Here is an 18,548-nt window from a genome sequence, read left to right on the forward strand (position 1 = left end):
CTGGAATCTCAGCGGAGTTTGGCCAATACTTCACGCAGCAAGCGCCACCCATGCGGACGAAATTAAACTGCTACAATGGCAGTGCATGACTGGGACTGCTCCATCGCATAATCTCGGCTAAGGTCAAATCAAACTAAAGCTCGTTACGCGGCAGCCTGCGCTGACGTGGCTCCAGGCCGGACGCCCGCGCAGCCACCATCGGAAAACGCACAACACACAACAGCGGAGCTGTCTGCAGGCTGCACGGCGTTCTCACGAGGACCCGTCAGCCGCGACCCCGTCCAGCCACAGCCGCGAACGACGGGGTGTGTCGATCACGGCTGAGGATCGGAGCACCACACAGTCGGAAGCCCATCTCACGGCGCCCGACGCATCGCGGTGCAACTCCGAGGACGGTCCTCAGAGGACTGTCTCTCGAGGAGTTACGCTGCCCGGGGACTCCCAACACTCAGGTGGCCGCCGTCAGGAGGGCCGCTGTCGGAATGTGCCGGCCGCTGGGCCGGCGGGCCAGCCTCACCCCGGCCGACCTGAGCGCGAGTGTCTCCTCCGAGCTGGCCCGGCCGGCCGGCGGGCCCGGCGCTGCCCGTCCCACCGCGCGCCGTCGGCCGTTGGCCGGCCCGGCCTCTGAGATCGCGGCCCAGCTCAGGCCGGCCGGGCGCCGTCAGATGCGCGAGCTGGCGTCGTCCGACTCGATGTCACACAGCTGGCCGCCGTCCTCGCTCTGACTGCCGGCCGTCAGCGACTCCAGCTCGGCGTACGTACCCAGCTGCAGCGGCAGACGGTTGCGCGCCGGGTACCGGTACCTGCGCGGCAGGGGTCACGGACGGTCAGGGCCGTAGCGGACTTCTGAGTACATCGTGTCACGCTGTGTTGTTTGAAGTGCGGGAGCGTCATAGCGACTGTTGCCAACGTCATTGCTCAGCTCCAAGATGACGCTGACTTTCATCCCGGTGCTCAGCTGAACGTGCCGCCGGCGTTCCCAGTGAGCCCGTCACAGGGTGGCTCACCTGTCCAGCCGGTGCAGCAGACCGTCCGCCTCGCCGTCCGTGTCGGCGCCGCTGTGCGCCGGCAGGTACAGGTTGGGGTGCGCCGCCAGGCCGTAGGCCAGGTCGCCGCCGGCCACCGACGACAGCTCGGACGCCGAGCCGCCCAGCTCGATGCCGTGAGCCGACAGAATGCGGTCGAAGTCGGTCGGCTCGGGCAGCGTGTCCAGGTCCGAGGTGATGTCGTCGCCGTCGCCCTCGCCCACGTAGTCGGACGTCTGGTCTTCGTTCAGCGTCTCCAGCACGTCGTCGTCGTCCGCCATGGCCACGCCTGCGCAGCACAGGACGTCATGAAGCTGCAGGCGTTGCATGCTCCAGATTGGGGCGAAAGTTGCAGTTTTCAGTTGCGTTTCGTAAATTTCAAAACCAGCGGTTTTTTTAACAGAACTCTAGGTAAAGGTGGTCAAAATTCATGAACGGATATGATGGATTACCAACTCATTGTGGATAATCCTTCTTGGTTGGCATACATAGATGTGATGTAATATAAAATAGGTTCAATTTTGAGCGATGCTTGAACCCAATAGGACTAAACGTATTCACGAAACGTCAATTTGAGATCATGGTACGACATACGCAAACTAGCGAACATTGCAACAATCGGTTATTTTCAGTTGGCTACGATACCGGAGATATTCATCATCGGCAAAATCTCGTTCCTAAGCTGATTACAGGTATACTCTCGTGCAAATTGTAGCGTAAGTGTGGTGCACTGCTATGGAGGTAGTGCTCGAGCATAAGAACGGCATCGGAGGTGGGATCAACAGGCTGTATGAGCCCGTAACCGAAATTGCAACCGAAGACAACAAAATCTGTTCCGTTGGCAAAACAATTCCGACTTAAAGCAGCAAACTGAACGAACGGTCTATCAACTTAATTGGTTTAAGCGGCGTTAGGAATAAGGTGAAAACTGAAGCAAGCCATCGTCTTGATCAACAACCAAATATAATGTGCTCATAGGCTTCGCAGAGGCAGACAAGCTAGCACAAAAAACACCTTACTTGAAAGCCCCAGTCCCGTTTCTATGCACCACTCAGCAGCAGCTGCGGCCTCTCCTCAAACAACCACGCTGTCTGGCCGCTGTTCCACCCAGCTCTCAGTACTTGGGGGGGGGGGGGGGGGGGCACGGACTTATATCTGAGTGTCAGTGAACAAAATCGGACCATAGCAGAAAAAGCTGCCAGTTATGTCGTGTTGCAAGTAAATGTCCGGCCACGTGTTCCCGGACTCGCTGTCTCGTGATCTCGTGATCTGATACATCGAACAATCAGCTGGGAATGTTAGTTGAGACATCAAAGAGGAGCCCAGGACGCTTTGAGCTAGCTGTTGCCGACACACAAACGTCCGACCCAATTTTCTACGCATTGACACTTGCGACCGAAGTAGCCATCAGTAAGGATTGCAGCAGCGCCAAAAAGTGTTGCAGGTAATTCACTAAATTATGTTATAGCCTAGTCTATACTCCTGTTTCGTATCTTCTTCGGACACCTGGAAGGGGGCACAGAACCGTCGAAGAAAAATGCCCACAAAATGTTCACACATGTGAACTAGCCAACATAAGCGCATGAAGTTTCGAACAGATACGTTTCGGACATTCTGCCAGTCACGTCTGTCCTCAAACTCAGACTTCAGCAAGATAGCAGTTTCATTTGAAATTGCCCAATGCACGACGCGGGAGTCTCACCTTACCGTGTATTTGAAGCTGAACGTGAGCACGACTGACTTAATTGCGTTCCCACATGCGAATGTAGCGTATAACGCACTTTTCCCCAGCTTACAAAACGCTTCGTTGAGTTTCCCATCTCTAAAGCACACTCCATTCACAATGTGTATGTATCCAATTCACAAAGCATTTCGAAATGCAAGGCATGTCGCAAACTGAGACGATTTATCTCCATATGAAGACCCAGTCGCAACCATGGCGTCGCAAAAGTCGGTTTTACTCACTGGCAGGGGCGCGAACAGCAGTGTTGCTCTCGTTGCTCTCGTTGCTATGGTAACTGGACGTGTCCTTGACCTCTGACCCCGTGACCTCCGTGATATTTGGCAGGGGATTCTGACTGGTGCGAACCCAGTCCGAACAGTCCCAGTGGTAATCTGAAAGGAACGTTGGCGTACGTTCATCAACATCATTGGGTTGTACATCAAGGAACGTTGGCGTTGTTAGTCTGAAATGACGCCGGGTAGACAGCTGAACCCGACCGGGAACGGAGTATGAAACATGAATCCACACGACCAGCACAACACACGATCAGAAGCCGGCACGAAGGAGCACCCATTCATTGGAAGGGTGCAGATATGATCATAGTCTCAGCGGCGTGAGGAGAGTGTCATTCACAACTTAAAGCTGGCCAGCAACCGACTGACAGGCGCCATGCGGCGGGAGCTGACCTGGTGTTTCCGGGGAGGAGAGAGCGGTGGCGCCGCCCTCACGGCGCGGCTTGTCCAGCGGCGGCAGCTGGATCCTGTTCAGCGCCGCCAGCTGCGGGTCCGTCAGGTCTGCACAGACAGCGGGGGGCGCGCGTCACGCCTAATGCTTGTCACCAGTCCTGAGGTCACCAGGTGGACCACCAACCACCACCATCGCCGCCAGATTAGGTCTTCATAACGTATGATCGATACAAATAATAGATGTCACGGTTTTCCGCGGGCCACCGAATCCAAGCCTATCGGGGTTCATCCAGACACGAACACTGCCTACATATAGACCGGGCCACGCAGACAGCCATGAGACGCGTACCGTTCTGTATCTTGTGCATGTCGTAGTAGGAGGGCTTGATGTTTTTGTCCATGTCCCGGTAGGACTTCTCCAGAGTGTTGGTGGCGCTCATGTCGGAGGCTGTGGCCGCCATAGAGGGCGCCACACTCGCCGTGGGCTTGTTGAAGTTCTGAACACAGAAACGGAGAGGTCGTCAGAGGTCACGCGTCGCACTAGGAGAACATTCACCACAACAGCAGGACGCCAAACAGGCGCTGTGAGTGACCTGCAAGTGCTGGCAGGCGCTGTGCGGCGGACCGTCCAGGTCCGGGGAAGGTCTAACTGACCTGCAAGTATTGACAGGCACTGTGCAGCGGATCGCCCAGGTCCGGGAAGGTCTAACTGACCTGCAAGTACTGGCAGGCGCTGTGCGGCGGACCGTCCAGGTCTGGGAAGGTGTAACTGACCTGCAAGTACTGGCAGGCGCTGTGTGGTGGACCGTCCAGGTCGTCGGCTGCCGACCCGTAGCTGCGGATGGTGTCCAGGTTGTTGAGCGTCGAGTATTGCGGCTCGGAGGCCCGGTTGTTGGCTCCGCCGGTGAACGATGCCGGACGGACCGGCAGAGTCGCTGCCACCTGCCGAACACGCATGAAAGCAGGCGCCCACATGGACATGGGGTCGAGCCTGAACAGCGTATGTAACGAACGCAACCTTCGTACATTTCACCTGATGTGCATCTCTGAGCTAGAAAATATCTTGACACCTGACTCTCCTCTGTGTTCACGTGCCTGAAGCCTCTTGGTCCTTTAACCCGGGTACGTGAAACCAGTCTGCACATGGCATGCCTGGCTGTGAACCAGCGACACGTAAGTGTTCACATCGAGCAACGATGTTCGTCGACACCTAGTGACAGCGCACGTACCGAGCTGTTGGCCTCCAAGTTGGACACCTTGGACATCCGCTTGTACTCGCCGCGCTGGTTTTTTGGCTTGATGTTCTGCAGCAGGATCTCGTTCGAGGCGTCCTGGTTGCCGGCCAGCGGGTGGCGCGGCGTGCGGCTGCGCTTGCGCCGCGACTGGCGCCAGCACACCACCAGCAGCACCACCAGGAACAGCGCCAGCACGAACGCCACGATGCCGACGATGTGCTCGAGCGTGATGGGCAGCCGGGCGGCCGGCGCCGCCGCCGTCAGGCCGCAGTACGTGCCCGTCCAGTTGGCCGCGCACAGGCAGCGGAACGCGCCCGGCACGTTCACGCACGTGGCGCCGTTGCGGCACGGACTCTGCAGGCACTCGTTGACGTCCACCGTGCACAGGGGCCCCGTGAAGCCGCGACACTTGCACAGCGGTCCGAACGCGCCCTCCTCGCAGGCGCCACCGTTGCGGCACGGGTTGGGGTTGCAGTGCAGGCCGTACTGGCAGCGCCGGCCCGACAGACGCACCGGACAGTCGCAGCGGTAGTCACCGGCCACGTTGGTACACACGCCGCCGTGGAGGCAGGGTGACGAGGCGCACGGGTCCGTGTCCTGTTCGCACCGCTCGCCGAGGAAGCGGACTGCGCATGCGCAGCTAAAGCCGCCGGCGGCGGCGGCGGTCGCCGAGCAGCGGCCGCCGTTCAGGCAGGGCTGGTGGCCGCAGGCGTCCGGCTCGGCCAGCTCGGCCCGGCAGCGGGCCGACAGACGCACCGTCTGCTGCAGCCGCGCCGAGCGGCTGCTGTCGCGCGCGTGCAGCGGCAGCCGGTGGCCGTCCAGCTGAAGGTTGTCCAGACAGCCGGCGAAGCCGCGCTGCGTCTCGCGCGAGCCGTCCGAGCCGGCCGGCCGCACGACAGCACCCACGAACATCAGTCCATTGGCCACGCTCAGCACCTCGTAGAAGCCGGGCGCCGCGCCCTGCAGCCACGCCACGCAATCAGACAAACAGTCCGCCGCTGGTGTGTCGGGTAACGGAAACGCTGCGTTACATGTCAAGACACAGTGCCCGCAAGTCTGGCAGAAATGACGGCCCCAATCAATAGTTAGCATTGACACCGCAGGGTATGTCATTAAGCAGGTGGGTTTACAACACGCTGTATGCCCACCTGCATGCTTCAGTTATGAGCCCGGGAATAATGAGGTTCTCACCTGTGCACCATAGCGTCCATCCACCAGCACCTCGGCTCTGTTGCCGAACCTCTTGACGAGCACGTTGTGCCACCGGTCATCGTTGAACTGCATGTCCGGTACCAGAACGCGCCCCTCACCGCTGCCGCAGTCGAAACGGTACTGGAGCTGACCGTTCACGATCTGAAATCCGAGTAAGGCCCATCACGATATCATAATCATGCACCCAAATAACGCACAGCAGAAATGCAAACACGCAAATGGAAGGATATCAAACCGACAATACGTCAACCAGTATGCAATGAAGCCTACGCTGTTTACAAAGGATGAGAACCATCAAACATTTTCAGAGCCAAGACGGGTGTCAGGGTCAAAATGACAAAGCTTCAGCCATATTTGAGTCAGCTTCTCCACGTGGCCACAAAGCAGCGGTGACTGCACAACAAGCTATGCCAGCTACCTCTGACGTGCTATACCCTCTCTCGTCCAGTGTCCCCAGCTGCCATCAGCAAAGACAAGACGCTGACCTCAAGGATGCTGTACTCGACGCCGCCGGCCGAGTAGACGAGCGTGCCGGTCGGCTGCCGCGTCCGCAGGCTCAGCTCCAGGGTGAGGCGCCGCTCGGACGGCTCCAGCAGCCGGTACTCGGCGTACCCGTCGCCGTCCAGCGAGAACGGCGCGCGCGGCGTGTAGCACTGGCCCTGGCGGCACTCGGAGGCGAGCAGGCCACAGCGGGGGCCCGTGCGACCCTCCGGACATCGGCAGCTGAAGCCCGCCGCTGAGGCGTCCGGTATGCACGTCTGGTACTCGGCGCACGGCGAGCGGCCGCACTCGTTCACCAGCTCCGAGCACAGCTCGCCTGCCGCCACCAGAGCACAGGTCAGAGCACAGCCCACCCGCTCGGTTCCGAGGTCACCGTCAGAGCGATGTCAGGTCATCTGCGAGACCATGGCAAGCAAGAGAGCTAACCGACCTCTGCAGCTAGAGGCGAGCGCTCACTGCCCTGATCGTGTACACATAACACCGCTGCACATATTCTACAATATTTGACATTTCCAACTAAAATTCAGCACCACAATGCACGACAACTAGCAGTGCGGCGATTGGAAACTAACGTGTGCGAAATACGTCTGCTGAGCCCACAGCCGAATACGCAGAGCTGGCCATGCGAGCGTACCAGTGCTGCCGCGAGCAAGCCGACTGACCTCCGAAGCCGACGTGGCACTGGCAGCTGAGCTGGCGGCTGTGCTGCGGCGAGACGAAGCTGACCACGTCCGTGGCCACGCTCACCACCAGCTCGTCGTCGAACACGGCCACGTCGCTGCAGTTGCCGTGCAGGCAGGGCGTCGCCTGACAGCCGTCCTCATCGACAGCCAGCAGCGGCACGGCCAGCAGGCGGCTGACGGCGGCGCGGCCGGCCAGCAGCCGGCGCCGCACCACGGCCGCCTCCATCCAGGCCGGGCCGCGCCGCACGGCCAGCAGCACGGCCAGGTCCGCCGGCCGGGCGGCCCGGCTGCGCCGCCGACCGCCGCCCGCCGCCGCCGGCTGCACGCTCAGGATCAGCACGTCCTTGGCGCGCACCTTCAGCTGCTTGCGCAGCGCACGCCGGAACGGCTTCATGTAGCTCAGCACGAACGCCCGCGGCGTGAGGCTGGCCAGCGTCACGGAGACGGCGTGACGCGCCATTTGGTCCGTGATTTCGCTCACGTCCACCGTAACGGCCGTGTGGCTGGTGAACTTGCCGTCCGTCACGGACACGTTCAGCCGGTACAGTCCGGCGTCAATGCCGGCCAGCGTCACCAGCGAGCCGTCGTCCGGGTCCAGCTCGAACAGGCGCTCGAGGCCGGCCTGGCCGGCCACCAGGCCGAACTGCAGCCGGTCGTACGGGTCCTGGTCGGAGGCGTGCACGCGACCCACCACGGCGCCCGGGAAGCTGTCCTGGTACGACTGGATCGACACGTGCAGCGGGATCAGCACCGGCGGGTACTGCGGCTCCTCGATTATCTGCAACGCAGCACGTCAACGGTCAGCAGATTGTCACAGCCCTCCGTTGCCTATGAAGCGAATGGCAAACCACTGTCCAGCTCTTCGATAATGTGCCGTATGTGACACGAATATTCAACCATTTGTCGAAAATGGCCAAAGCCCCGACATTCCAGCTTACGAATCGTTCGGAACGTTGTACGGCTGTGGGAATGTTGCGTCTATGACCAAATGCCGTTACGAATATTTTACACATAGTTCTTCAAGCCGGACCGTGCAAAAACAAAGGTGTCCTCTATCACTGCATTAGAAAATCCCAACGTCCCTTTGACTGACCTTGACGTCGACCCAGGTCTCGGAGAAGCGCACGTCATCACCGTTGTCGTAGACGCGCACCAGCAGCTTGTACGAGTTGCGCAGCCGGTGGTCAAACTTGGCGGCCGTGCGCAACTGTCCGCCGGCCGTGATCACAAACCAGTTGCCGCCATTGCCCTCGGCCACCTCGAACGTGAACGGGCCGGCGTTCGGATCCTCGTCAGCATCCGTCACAGAGAACAGCAGCATCGGGTGGCCGGGAGGCTTATCCTCCTGCGGCCAGAGAGGGAGGAACTCTTCAGACAACATATCAACTGGGGAGAGCAGCAGCAGCGCGTGGCCGGGAGGCTTATCCTCCTGCGGCCAGAGAGGGAGGAGCTCTTCAGGCAACATATCAACTGGGGGGACAGCAGCATCGGATGGCCGTGAGGCTTGTCCTCCTGCGGCGAGAGAGAGAGAGAGAGAGAGGGGGGGGGGGAAAGGAACTCTTCAGACCACATATCAACTGGGGGGAACAGCAGCAGCTGGTAGTCGGGGGCCTATCCTACTGCGGCGAGGGAGGGAGGGAAGAGCCCTCCAGACCACATATCAACTGGAGGAACAGCAGCAGCTTAAAGCAGGAGGCTTATCCTCCTGAGGCGAGAGAGGAAGGAACTCTCCAGACAACATGTCAACTGGTTGGACAGCAGAAGATGATGGTTGGAATAGTTGAGACAAGGTGTCAATCTTTCCAGAAGAAAACAAGGGCGTTCGTTTCAGGGAAAGTTGCCGAGGCTGCCCAGGTATGCAAAGATCGATGAGGCTTATAGGACGATTAGCAACTAATAGAATCTGCTGAGTTTTCCTCCCAACCCGCTTGTTTAGCCTCCCGGTAACACCAAAGTAATACGAACATGTACGTAAAACATGAGAGGATTGGTTTTGTCGAAGTGCCGCCAGCGGGAAAATGATGCAGGGCACACATACACTGTATCGTATTGCCACACTGCTTCTTCATCAGACCTCACCTGAATAATGGCGCTGTAGCGAGACTGAGAGAAGACTGGCGGGTTGTCGTTGGCGTCGCTGACGTGGACGTTGATCTGGGCGGAGGAGCTGAGCGAGGGATCGCCGCCATCCGTCGCCGTCACATCCAGACTGTAGCTGGACACCTGCCCCAAACAATAAGGCGTAACGCGACAGCAACGTGTGGAAATGAGCACGTTCAAGACATAATTGAAACTGCTCACAACCCTTGACGAAATTCAAGTGTAGAACGTCATCGACCACTATTGCAGTACAATCCTTGGATAAAACGTGTGTCAGGTACTGTACAGCCTCTGCACAGCCCGGCGCAACCCCTGTCTGTTGCAACCAGAGCACGTGTCGGCCCCAGCTGCTTTGATCAATTCGCCTGACACCCCCGGACATACCGGCACCGTGGAGCCGAGGGGCGAGAAGCGAGCCGCAAAGCACCGAGGCGTGAACCTCAAATGCATGTCGAGCCCTACCACAGGTGAGCGTCAGCTGAGGCGTGAGCCTCAAATGCATGTCGAGCCCTACCACTGGTGAGCGTCAGCTGAGGCGTGAATGTCAAATGCATGCCGAGCCCTACCACTGGTGAGCGTCAGCTGAGGCGTGAACCTCAAATGCACGTTAAACCCTTCCACTGGTGAGCGTCAGCTGAGGCGTAAACCTCAAATGCATGTTAAACCCTACCACTGGTGAGCGTCAGCTGAGGCGTGAATGTCAAATGCATGCCGAGCCCTACCACTGGCGGGCGTCAGCTGAGGCGTGAACCTCAAATGCACGTTAAACCCTACCACTGGTGAGCGTCAGCTGAGGCGTGAACCTCAAATGCACGTTAAACCCTTCCACTGGTGAGCGTCAGCTGAGGCGTGAACCTCAAATGCACGTTAAACCCTTCCACTGGTGAGCGTCAGCTGAGGCGTAAACCTCAAATGCACGTTAAACCCTACCACTGGTGAGCGTCAGCTGAAGCGTGAACCTCAAATGCATGTCGAGCCCTTCCACTGGTGAGCGTCAGCTGTCAGTTCGGGTCCGATATGTGCCGCTCGGTTGCGCGCCCTAACGTATTGTAGGAAGCATTTCACGATATGCACTCGGTTATAGTATAACTTGTCAATCCCGGTGGCTCAGTTGGTTGGAGCGTCTGCCTTCCGATGCATCTGCCCTTGGTAGTGGGCTTCAGTGGCTTGGGCGCTCAACTTTTGCCCGAGAATATGATGGAACAGGCAGCAGCGGCCATTCCAAAGGTTAGGTAACGTTGGAGGGTAGAGCGCCCGTGCTCGTCATTAAGGCACGTACAACATGAGCGCCAAATAAAAAATGTAGTCGCCGCGCCCTGTAGCCCAAGTCATCATCATCAAGGCACGTGCAGCTTTCGCTACAAGATCCCACAATCGGATGGTGGAGTCAGGGCGGCTCATTAAACAGCCAGCGCTTAGCGTGGGCACTGGCCGCAGAAATCCATCCAATCAAAAGATTCGGACTAAGTCCAAACAAAACCCGTCCGACTGTCACATTTCCATTGTCACATCATACAACCGGGTCGACTTACCCGCAACATATGATGAGACAATAGAAAATGTCGTCATGTTCATGCGTCAGTTGCCCACTGCAGCTAAACATATTTTATCAGAACTGGCCTCGCTACTTTGGCTCCGTATCACCAGCCTACGCACCATTTCTCTGTCGAGCTGCGTGGCGACATAGAGGTAGCCCGAGTCGGCGTCCATGGCAAACTGGCTGTGCTGGTCACCGCCGGTCACCGAGTAACGCACCCGAGCGTTGGCGCCCGAGTCCAGGTCAGCCGCGTGCACCTGGCGACGCGGCGTGCCGGTCAGGCCACATCCGGCGCACCTGGTGCTGCGCTGTGTCGGCCACAGCACAGTGCACTCCCAGCGCGGCTCCCCCACCCGGCTCAACAGGGCAGGCCGGACAGATATCAGTATGGGCTGTCGGCTGGTGAGCGCAGGCTCACAATATGGCTCATGACGTGACTTCGGGCTAGGTTGCCTGAAGGGGCTGCTGCTTTCTTTTCTCCGGCAAGCGGACAGGGAGCGCGAATATGGTAACCCGGCACGACACTGCGCAGGCAAACCACATCAACACTGCTGGACTGGCCTACACTGTGGTGGTCACATGCAAATGTCTAACCAGCGGAATTGAAAAAGATCCAGCAACACACGTTCAACACAACACACAGATAAACACAAACGTCTCCCGCGTCCTTAGTCAAGCTAACGATCAACTGCTTCAGACGACACACATTTCTGTGACGTCACAAGATTTTCCGTGGCACCAGCAGTGGACATACCTGCAGAAGGCGCTCTCCTGTGGCCACATCCTCGCGGATAACAGCGCTGTACACCTCCTGCCCGAACACCGGCGCGTTGTCGTTGCAGTCGAGCACGGTGATGTTGACGGTGGCGTGGTTGCTGAGCGGCGGAATGCCGCCGTCCCGGGCCTCCACCGTCACCATGTACTCTCTGGCTCGCTCAAAGTCCAGCTCGGACATCACCGACACAATACCTGTCGGAACACACACAGGGGTCACCACGTACTCCCCAGCTCGCTCAAAGTCCAGCTCGAACATCACCGACACAATACCTGTCGGAACACACACAGGGGTCACCAAGTACTCCCCAGCTCGCTCAAAGTCAGCTGGGACCTCACCAACACAATACCTGTCGGAACACACACACCGGGGCCACAATGTACTCCCGGGTACGCTCAAAGTCTAGCCGGGACCTCACCGACACAATACCTGTCGGAGCACACGCCTGGGTCACTAGGTACTCCCGGGTACGCTCAAAGTCCAGCTGGGACCTCACCGACACAATACCTGTCGGAGCACACGCAGGGGTCACTAGGTACTCCCGGGTACGCTCAAAGTCCAGGTGGGACCTCACCGACACAATACCTGTTAGAAAACGCACATGTGTCGCCATGTGCTCCTATACCCGCCTTAAAGTACAACACAGGCGACTAAAATGCTGATAAGCACGTGCCTGTTTTAGGGTTGATCTGGAACATGTTGTGTTCGTTGCCGCCAATGATGCTGTAGCTGATCTCGGCATTGACACCAGAGTCCCTCGAGGTGGCCAGAAGTTTGAGAACCTCTGTCCCAACAGTGGTGTTTTCCAATGCCGTCGCGTGGTACAACTTCTTGGTAAACTCGGGCGCGTTGTCGTTCACGTCTGTGAGCATTTCAAACAAATGTCAGCCTTGACGAAGAGCCGATAAATTACCACCACACACATCACCCGATATCGAAAAAATGCTAAAACAAAGATGCGAAAATAGCCTTATCTGACAACACTGTAAGACGCACCCTGCGTAAGAAGCATGACAGTAACCCTTTTCACAACACAAGCAGGCGTACCCTGCACCAGCAGTATGACTGTAACCCTGCTCACAGCACAGGCAGACGTACCCTGCACCAGCAATATGGCTGTAATCTTTCTCACAGCGCAGACAAACGTACCCTGCACTAGCAGTATGACTGTGGCGGTGCTGGACAGCTGGGGTGTGCCGCCATCCGTGGCTCGCACGCTGATGTTGAACATGGCCTGCTGTTCCCGGTCCAGCGGCCGTCCCAGAGTCAGCACGCCCGTCCTCGGGTCCAGCAGCAGCCGGGCATCGTCGTCGTCCTCCTCCACCAGACTGTACTCCAGTTCGGCCGACAGGCCTGGGAACGGCACAGTCTCTACAGTCAGGCTGTGGCCAAGATCGGTGCACACGCCTGAGAACGGCACACTGAGTACCTACAGTCAGTCTGTGGCCAAGATCGGTACACACGCCTGAGAACAGCACCCGGGGTAGTCTGCCTGACTTAAGCCAAACAGAGTGCATGGGGACAGGCTAGTATCAAACCAAGTACGGCCGGCCTGAACCGAAGCGCACAAGAACAACATAAGACTACAGTCCAGCCATACCATGATGGTGTGGTCCGTGTATGTACTGACCCCAGGTCATCGTCACGGACGTCCAGCCGTCCCAGGATAGTGTGGTCCGTGTCTGTACTGCCCCATGTTATCGTCACGGACATCCAGCCGTTCCAGAATGTTGTGGTCTGTGTCTGTACTGACCCAGGTCATCATCACGGACGTCCAGCCGTCCCAGGATGGTGCCGACGGCCGTGTCCTCGGGCACCGTCAGCGACAGCACGGGCGGGGCGAAGCTGGGCGCGCAGTCGTTGACGTCCTCCAGTGTGACAGTCAGCACGCTGGTGCACTCCCACTCGGCGCGGCCGCGGTCCTGCACGTGCGCCGTCAGGCGGTAGACGGGCCGGGACTCGCGGTCCAGCGAGCCCGACACGCGCACGTGACCTGGCCATGGCACAAGGCGTCAGGTCAGGTCAGGTCAGGGCGGCCTGGTGCGACATCAGAACGCACGCCAAGCAGACCAGATGACGGTCATAACGTAGGGCCACACAATAATACCTTATGTGAACATGAACTGATGGCCAGCATGGCAGCATCAATGGTGAAGAGACAAACCAAGCGTGAGAGGGCATCGACGACAAGACGCACTTAGAAGACGCTTCAACGCACATAGCGACTGCCTCAGCGACAGCTTCGCCATTCCTTCAACCAGTCCGGGTACAAATGACGTCACCGGAAACAACTCGGCCGTCAGCTGACCTAGAGCCGGGTCGATGGCGAAGTCGTCGGCGCCGCCGCCGGTCAGGTAGTACCGGAGCCGACCGTTCCTGCTGTCGTCCAGGTCATGAGCCCGGACGGTCAGCACGTGGTGGGGAGGGGCCGCCTCGCTGAGCGTGACCGCGTACTCCTCCTCCTCACACACGGGTGGGTTGTCTGGAACACCGCACGGCGTGGTCACGTGCCGCCACGTTGTATCACATGAGGACGGGACATGACCAGACTAGGATAACGGCATTCATAACGGTGCCACACAGCCAGCACAATGTTCTGCAGCTTGATCCCTATTTTGTTAAAAACACAACGGAGCAAGAATCAACCACCAGCTTCGCACGTTGAGTTACACAATTAGACATGAAGCTCAAAGAGCTTCCATGCCAAAAACCCAACACAATCTCAATCGGTGATATTTACCCAGCCTATGCCCAGGGATAAGTGTCTTTAGAGGCGTTGTCAGCACATCCGAGTGCTGGCGGAGGAGACTGACCGTTGGCGTCGAGCACATCCAGGTGTAGCCGGGTGGTGGCCACCAGAGAGCCGTCGGTGGCTGTCACCGTCAGGTCGTAGCTGGGCACGGTCTCACGGTCCAAGGCGTTTAGCACGAACAGCTCGCCGCTGTTGGCGCCGCTCGTCACAATCTGGGGACCACGTGCATGTTCGTTAGTGGGGGAGAGTCACGTCTTTCAAACCTCTGGTGTCGTCGCTCGTCACAAGCTGGAGATCATGTGCACGTTCGTCAGTGGGGGAGTCATATCTTTTAAGCCTCTGGTGACGCCGCTCGTCACCATCTAGGGATCATATGCACGTTTTTCAGTGGGAGGAGAGTCACATCTGTCAAAACTCGGGTGACGCCACCCGTTAAAAACTGGGAACTTTACGCAAATGCCAGTGGAGAGCTTCAGATCACCCATGCACTGGCGCGGCCTGTCACAATTAGAACACAATGAGCACACATGATCTGTGACCTAAGTATCACGCAAACAGTTTTTCAAACAATGCTCGTCAGAGCTTGAGGACGGCGCATACACGCCAGAGGGGGTCTGTAACGCCATTGACACGCCAGAGGGGGTCTGTGTGCCACTAACACGCCGCAACGGGTCTCTAGCGCCACTAACACGCCACTGGGCGCCTGTATCACCACTGACACCGCTGAACGGGCATGCTCTGACCTCGAAGCGGGCGTGCGGGTCTCCGTCGGTGATGTAGAAGTGGACGGGCGCCGAGAGCAAGTCGGCGTCATCGGTCGTCAGGCTCATGATGGAGGTGCGCGGCAGGGCGTCCTCATTAACGACGGCCGCGTACCGCTGCTGAGCGAACACGGGCGGCGAGTCGTTGTAGTCGGCCACCGAGATCACCAGACTGGCCGTGGACGAGCGACGAGGCGACCCTGGCGGGGCACACCGGGTCAGGTCACTCAGGTCACAGGTCTCAAACCAACCTCACAAGTCCCCCCTCTAGTGAAACGTGTAGTTGACGATCACCACCAGCCTCCGCAACGTACTCCCTATTCCATGCATGCTCTGTGGCGTTCCGACTGCGTTGTGGGGTATCCCTAGTTACCTCCGTCGGCGGCCACCACCATCAGCCGGTAGGTGTCTGTCGTCTCGCGGTCCAGCGGCCGCAGCGTGGTCACCCAGCCAGACCGTTCGTCCACCGCCAGCAGTGCGTGCAGGTGGCTAGAGTCGGCGTGCAGCTGGTAGCGCACCTGGCCGTTGGCACCCACGTCCGGGTCGACCGCCGACACTGGGGACGGGCGCAGCCAGGTCACACACGAACACACAGCACTGATGCAATGGAAAGGGGTGCACACAGCTGGCCCCACACAGAACTGATATACCTGGTAAAAGACGATACCCTCTCTGACAATACCCTCGCACATCTCTGACGTACCCTGTAGAGCCCTGGTACCGGCCGGCAGATTACCTCTAAGGGTACCTGGTACACTTCCGATTTACCCTGCAGAACCCTGGTACCGGCCGGCAGACCCTCTCTGACGGTACCTGGTACACCTCTGACGTACCCTGTAGAGCTCTGGTACCGGCCGGCAGACTACCTCTAACGGTACCTGTCACACCTCTGACGTACCCTGCAGAGCCCTGGTACCGGCCGGCAGACCCTCTCTGACGGTACCGCGGTACACGTCTGCGTCAAACACGGGATCGTTGTCGTTGTCGTCCATCACAGACAACATCAGGTGGGAGTAGGCGACCAGCGGCGGTAGAGAATCGGTCTGAGCTGCGATCGTGATGTTGTACCTGACGCAACGGAACAGAGCGTCAGGGAACGCATTAGAAGCGTCCAACGCACGACGCATCGTGGCCAATGCCTGCAACCCAACGTCCAGTGCGCGGGCACTGGAGTGCAGGCGCGAGGTATCGCGAAGGTAAGCGATGTGTCAAATGTGAATGCTATCGCATTCGCCGCGAACATGCTTGCCTCGAATAGCATGACAAAATAATTGAGGAAATTAGCTAAGTGTGCCCATTTTTTAAAGCTCATGAATGACGTCCAACAACCCAAAATAACCACCGATGATGCTAAATCTTACCAATCTTACCAAGCCTGAAAGTGGAAGCATGCACTGCTCGCAAATAGTTCCATTAACATCATACTCCGGACCCGAAGTCTATAGCTGTTTGACCCACCTGTCCACGGCCTCCCGGTCGAGACTCTTGGCCAGGACCAGCTGTCCGTCCGCGTCCACTTCAAACATGTCCGCTGACGGCATCTCGTGGATCGAGGCCACCGAGTACGTCACCGTACCGCCGCCGCGGACCCGGACTGACGTGATGCGGGTACCTGCGGAATAACCGGACATACGTCACTGGGACAGGCACACTGTCACGACACGGGCCCCATTCAGAGGTCAAACCTGCTACTTAAGCCACAGCTGCAGAGGGTGATAAATATTCAACCAAGAGAGGCTTACCTGGAAGAAAGAACTGTGCAAACATGCCTAATATGCTTCACCTTGTTCACACTGCCATGCATCACTTACCAACTGGGTCACTCTCGGTGAGAAACACGCCCTGTGGCCCCGACAGCAGCGGGTCAAACACGGGCATGCCCTCGCTGTCTGGCAACACGACCACGTCCACCGGGACGTCGGCCACCAGCCGCTCACTGCCGCCATCTGTCGCCCGCACGAACAACTGGTATACCGGACTCTCTGCCAACAGAGGCGCCACCGGTCACCAGTTGCGCCGCGCATCGAGGACCGGTTTGCGAGAAACGCTTTTTCTGATCGAAAACAGCGCAGGCGTGCTTGAACATGCAACATTACAACCCACTCAGCTGTGAGTATGGACAACGTCTGTGACAGCTCTTGAGCATAATACCCAACTCATTTTAGATGGACAATTATCCGAGAAGCAACGGACCATCTTAAATGTTCTCAAGGAACATACACCGACAAATTTGATTACCCATACGTCGAGACAACTTAAGTTCCCAATCGAGCTCTAGTCACTGCTACAGCCGGCGGGTGGAACTGCTCACCAAGCTGGTTTGGTTGCTGCATCAGAATGATCTCTCCCGTCTCCGAGTCGATATCCAAGGCCTTCCTGATGTCCGACACCTCCGTCTCGAAGATGCTGTACGCGATTCTGGCGTTGTCTCCTTCGTCCGAGTCGTACGCCGTCACCTGGCGGACCGCCGACCAATGAGAATACAAGAAACAAGCCACACCCGACCACCACAGATGCCAACCACAAGGCGTAATCATTGCGAGCTCACGTCGGTCAATCACTAGAATAGCGAACCACAATGGCAGGTAAGCGAATGGTTCAGCACCTCAGCGTCAATGCGGTCCACTGGCCGCCGCCACACGTCGCGCCGGCGGACAGGCTCAGGCTCGCCTTGCACTGGCCGCTGACACTCATCCAGCCGGGGGACAAGCTTATGCTCAACTTGCACTGGCCGCTGACACCGGTCCAGCCGGGGACGGACTCAGGCTCACCTTGCACTGGCCGCTGACACCCGTCCATCCGGGGACAGGCTCAGGCTCACCTTGCAGACGACGTCTCCGGCCGTGAGGTTGGCCGCCACGACGGCCCGGTACTGAGCCAGCTGGAAGCGGGGCGCGTTGTCGTTGACGTCCGACAGCCGGACCTTGACTGTGGTGTGATCCGACCGGTGACCACCGTCCGTGGCCCACACGGGCAGCTCCAGCACCGGCTCCGTCTCACGGTCCAGTCGCTGACGGGTGCTGATCACGCCTGTACGCAACACAGCACCAGTTCACACGGGAAGCTTCAGCACCGGCTCCGTCTCACGGTCCAGCCGCTGACCGGTGCTGATCACACCTGTACACAACACAGCATCAGTTCCCACGGGCAGCTTCAGCACCGGCTCCGTCTCACGGTCCAACCGCTGACGGGTGCTGATCACGCCTGTACACAACGCAGCACCAGTTCACACGGGCAGCCCAGCACCGGCTCCATCTCACGATTCAACCGCTGAGGGTTGCTGATCACGCCTGTACACAACACAGCACCGGTCCAGACGGGAAGGCTTAGCACCGGGCTGTCTCGTAACCTATGGAAGTAGCCAATCACTCCCTGTTCCGGTCATGCTCCCCGTTAACTCCATTCCAAGCAAGGGGTGGGTTCCGCCATGCCCCAGAGCCTTCGAAAACATCCGGAACGATTGCGATGCAGATAAAGGCGTCCGATTTCTCTTGAGATCTACATTCCCTAAAAATGACCGGACGCGATGTCAGAAATCTGTGACAGGACTTCTAACGG

At 58.3% G+C, this 18,548-nt stretch overlaps 2 protein-coding genes across 2 annotated transcripts in view; both read right to left on the bottom strand.

Moving 5' to 3' along the window:
- Window positions 1–657: 657 nt before the first annotated feature.
- On the bottom strand, window positions 658–5,958 carry LOC119089380 (fat-like cadherin-related tumor suppressor homolog). The gene is made up of 8 exons (XM_037212049.1): window positions 5,861–5,958; window positions 4,664–5,629; window positions 4,209–4,376; window positions 3,784–3,931; window positions 3,435–3,542; window positions 2,991–3,140; window positions 1,008–1,314; window positions 658–803 (listed from the first exon to the last, which is right to left on the bottom strand). Exons 1-8 carry the CDS (start codon window positions 5,951–5,953, stop codon window positions 662–664), a joined length of 2,082 nt encoding a protein of 693 aa, XP_037067944.1. The 5' UTR covers window positions 5,954–5,958; the 3' UTR covers window positions 658–661.
- A 1,440-nt stretch (window positions 5,959–7,398) lies between these two features.
- Window positions 7,399–18,548, bottom strand: part of LOC119090020 (protocadherin Fat 1) — a 62,302-nt gene continuing 51,152 nt past the window's right edge. Inside the window, exons 23-40 of the mRNA XM_037212817.1 lie at window positions 17,812–18,020; window positions 17,302–17,446; window positions 16,802–16,972; window positions 16,449–16,602; window positions 15,889–16,058; window positions 15,364–15,546; window positions 14,973–15,190; window positions 14,291–14,441; window positions 13,786–13,959; window positions 13,231–13,470; window positions 12,627–12,830; window positions 12,151–12,339; window positions 11,457–11,671; window positions 10,822–10,959; window positions 9,145–9,288; window positions 8,159–8,410; window positions 7,446–7,843; window positions 7,399–7,408 (exon numbers count right to left, since the gene is read on the bottom strand). Of these exons, the coding sequence (XP_037068712.1) occupies window positions 7,399–7,408; window positions 7,446–7,843; window positions 8,159–8,410; window positions 9,145–9,288; window positions 10,822–10,959; window positions 11,457–11,671; window positions 12,151–12,339; window positions 12,627–12,830; window positions 13,231–13,470; window positions 13,786–13,959; window positions 14,291–14,441; window positions 14,973–15,190; window positions 15,364–15,546; window positions 15,889–16,058; window positions 16,449–16,602; window positions 16,802–16,972; window positions 17,302–17,446; window positions 17,812–18,020 (3,365 nt within the window). The remainder of the gene's footprint in view (window positions 7,409–7,445; window positions 7,844–8,158; window positions 8,411–9,144; window positions 9,289–10,821; window positions 10,960–11,456; window positions 11,672–12,150; window positions 12,340–12,626; window positions 12,831–13,230; window positions 13,471–13,785; window positions 13,960–14,290; window positions 14,442–14,972; window positions 15,191–15,363; window positions 15,547–15,888; window positions 16,059–16,448; window positions 16,603–16,801; window positions 16,973–17,301; window positions 17,447–17,811; window positions 18,021–18,548) is intronic.

The sequence above is a fragment of the Pollicipes pollicipes genome, unplaced genomic scaffold, assembly GCF_011947565.3.
Source record: "Pollicipes pollicipes isolate AB1234 unplaced genomic scaffold, Ppol_2.1 Scaffold_3087;HRSCAF=3621_pilon_pilon_pilon, whole genome shotgun sequence".
NCBI lineage: Eukaryota > Metazoa > Arthropoda > Thecostraca > Pollicipedomorpha > Pollicipedidae > Pollicipes > Pollicipes pollicipes.

Coding starts and splice junctions, on each gene's coding strand:
- LOC119089380 (XM_037212049.1), bottom strand. CDS start 5,953: ATGCAGTTCAACGATGACCGGTGGCACAACGTGCTCGTCAAGAGGTTC. Junction 3,543..3,783: donor CATGCACAAGATACAGAACG/GTACGCGTCTCA, acceptor CTGTCTGTGCAG/ACCTGACGGACCCGCAGCTG. Junction 1,315..2,990: donor TGCTGTTCGCGCCCCTGCCA/GTGAGTAAAACC, acceptor TGTGCTGCGCAG/GCGTGGCCATGGCGGACGAC.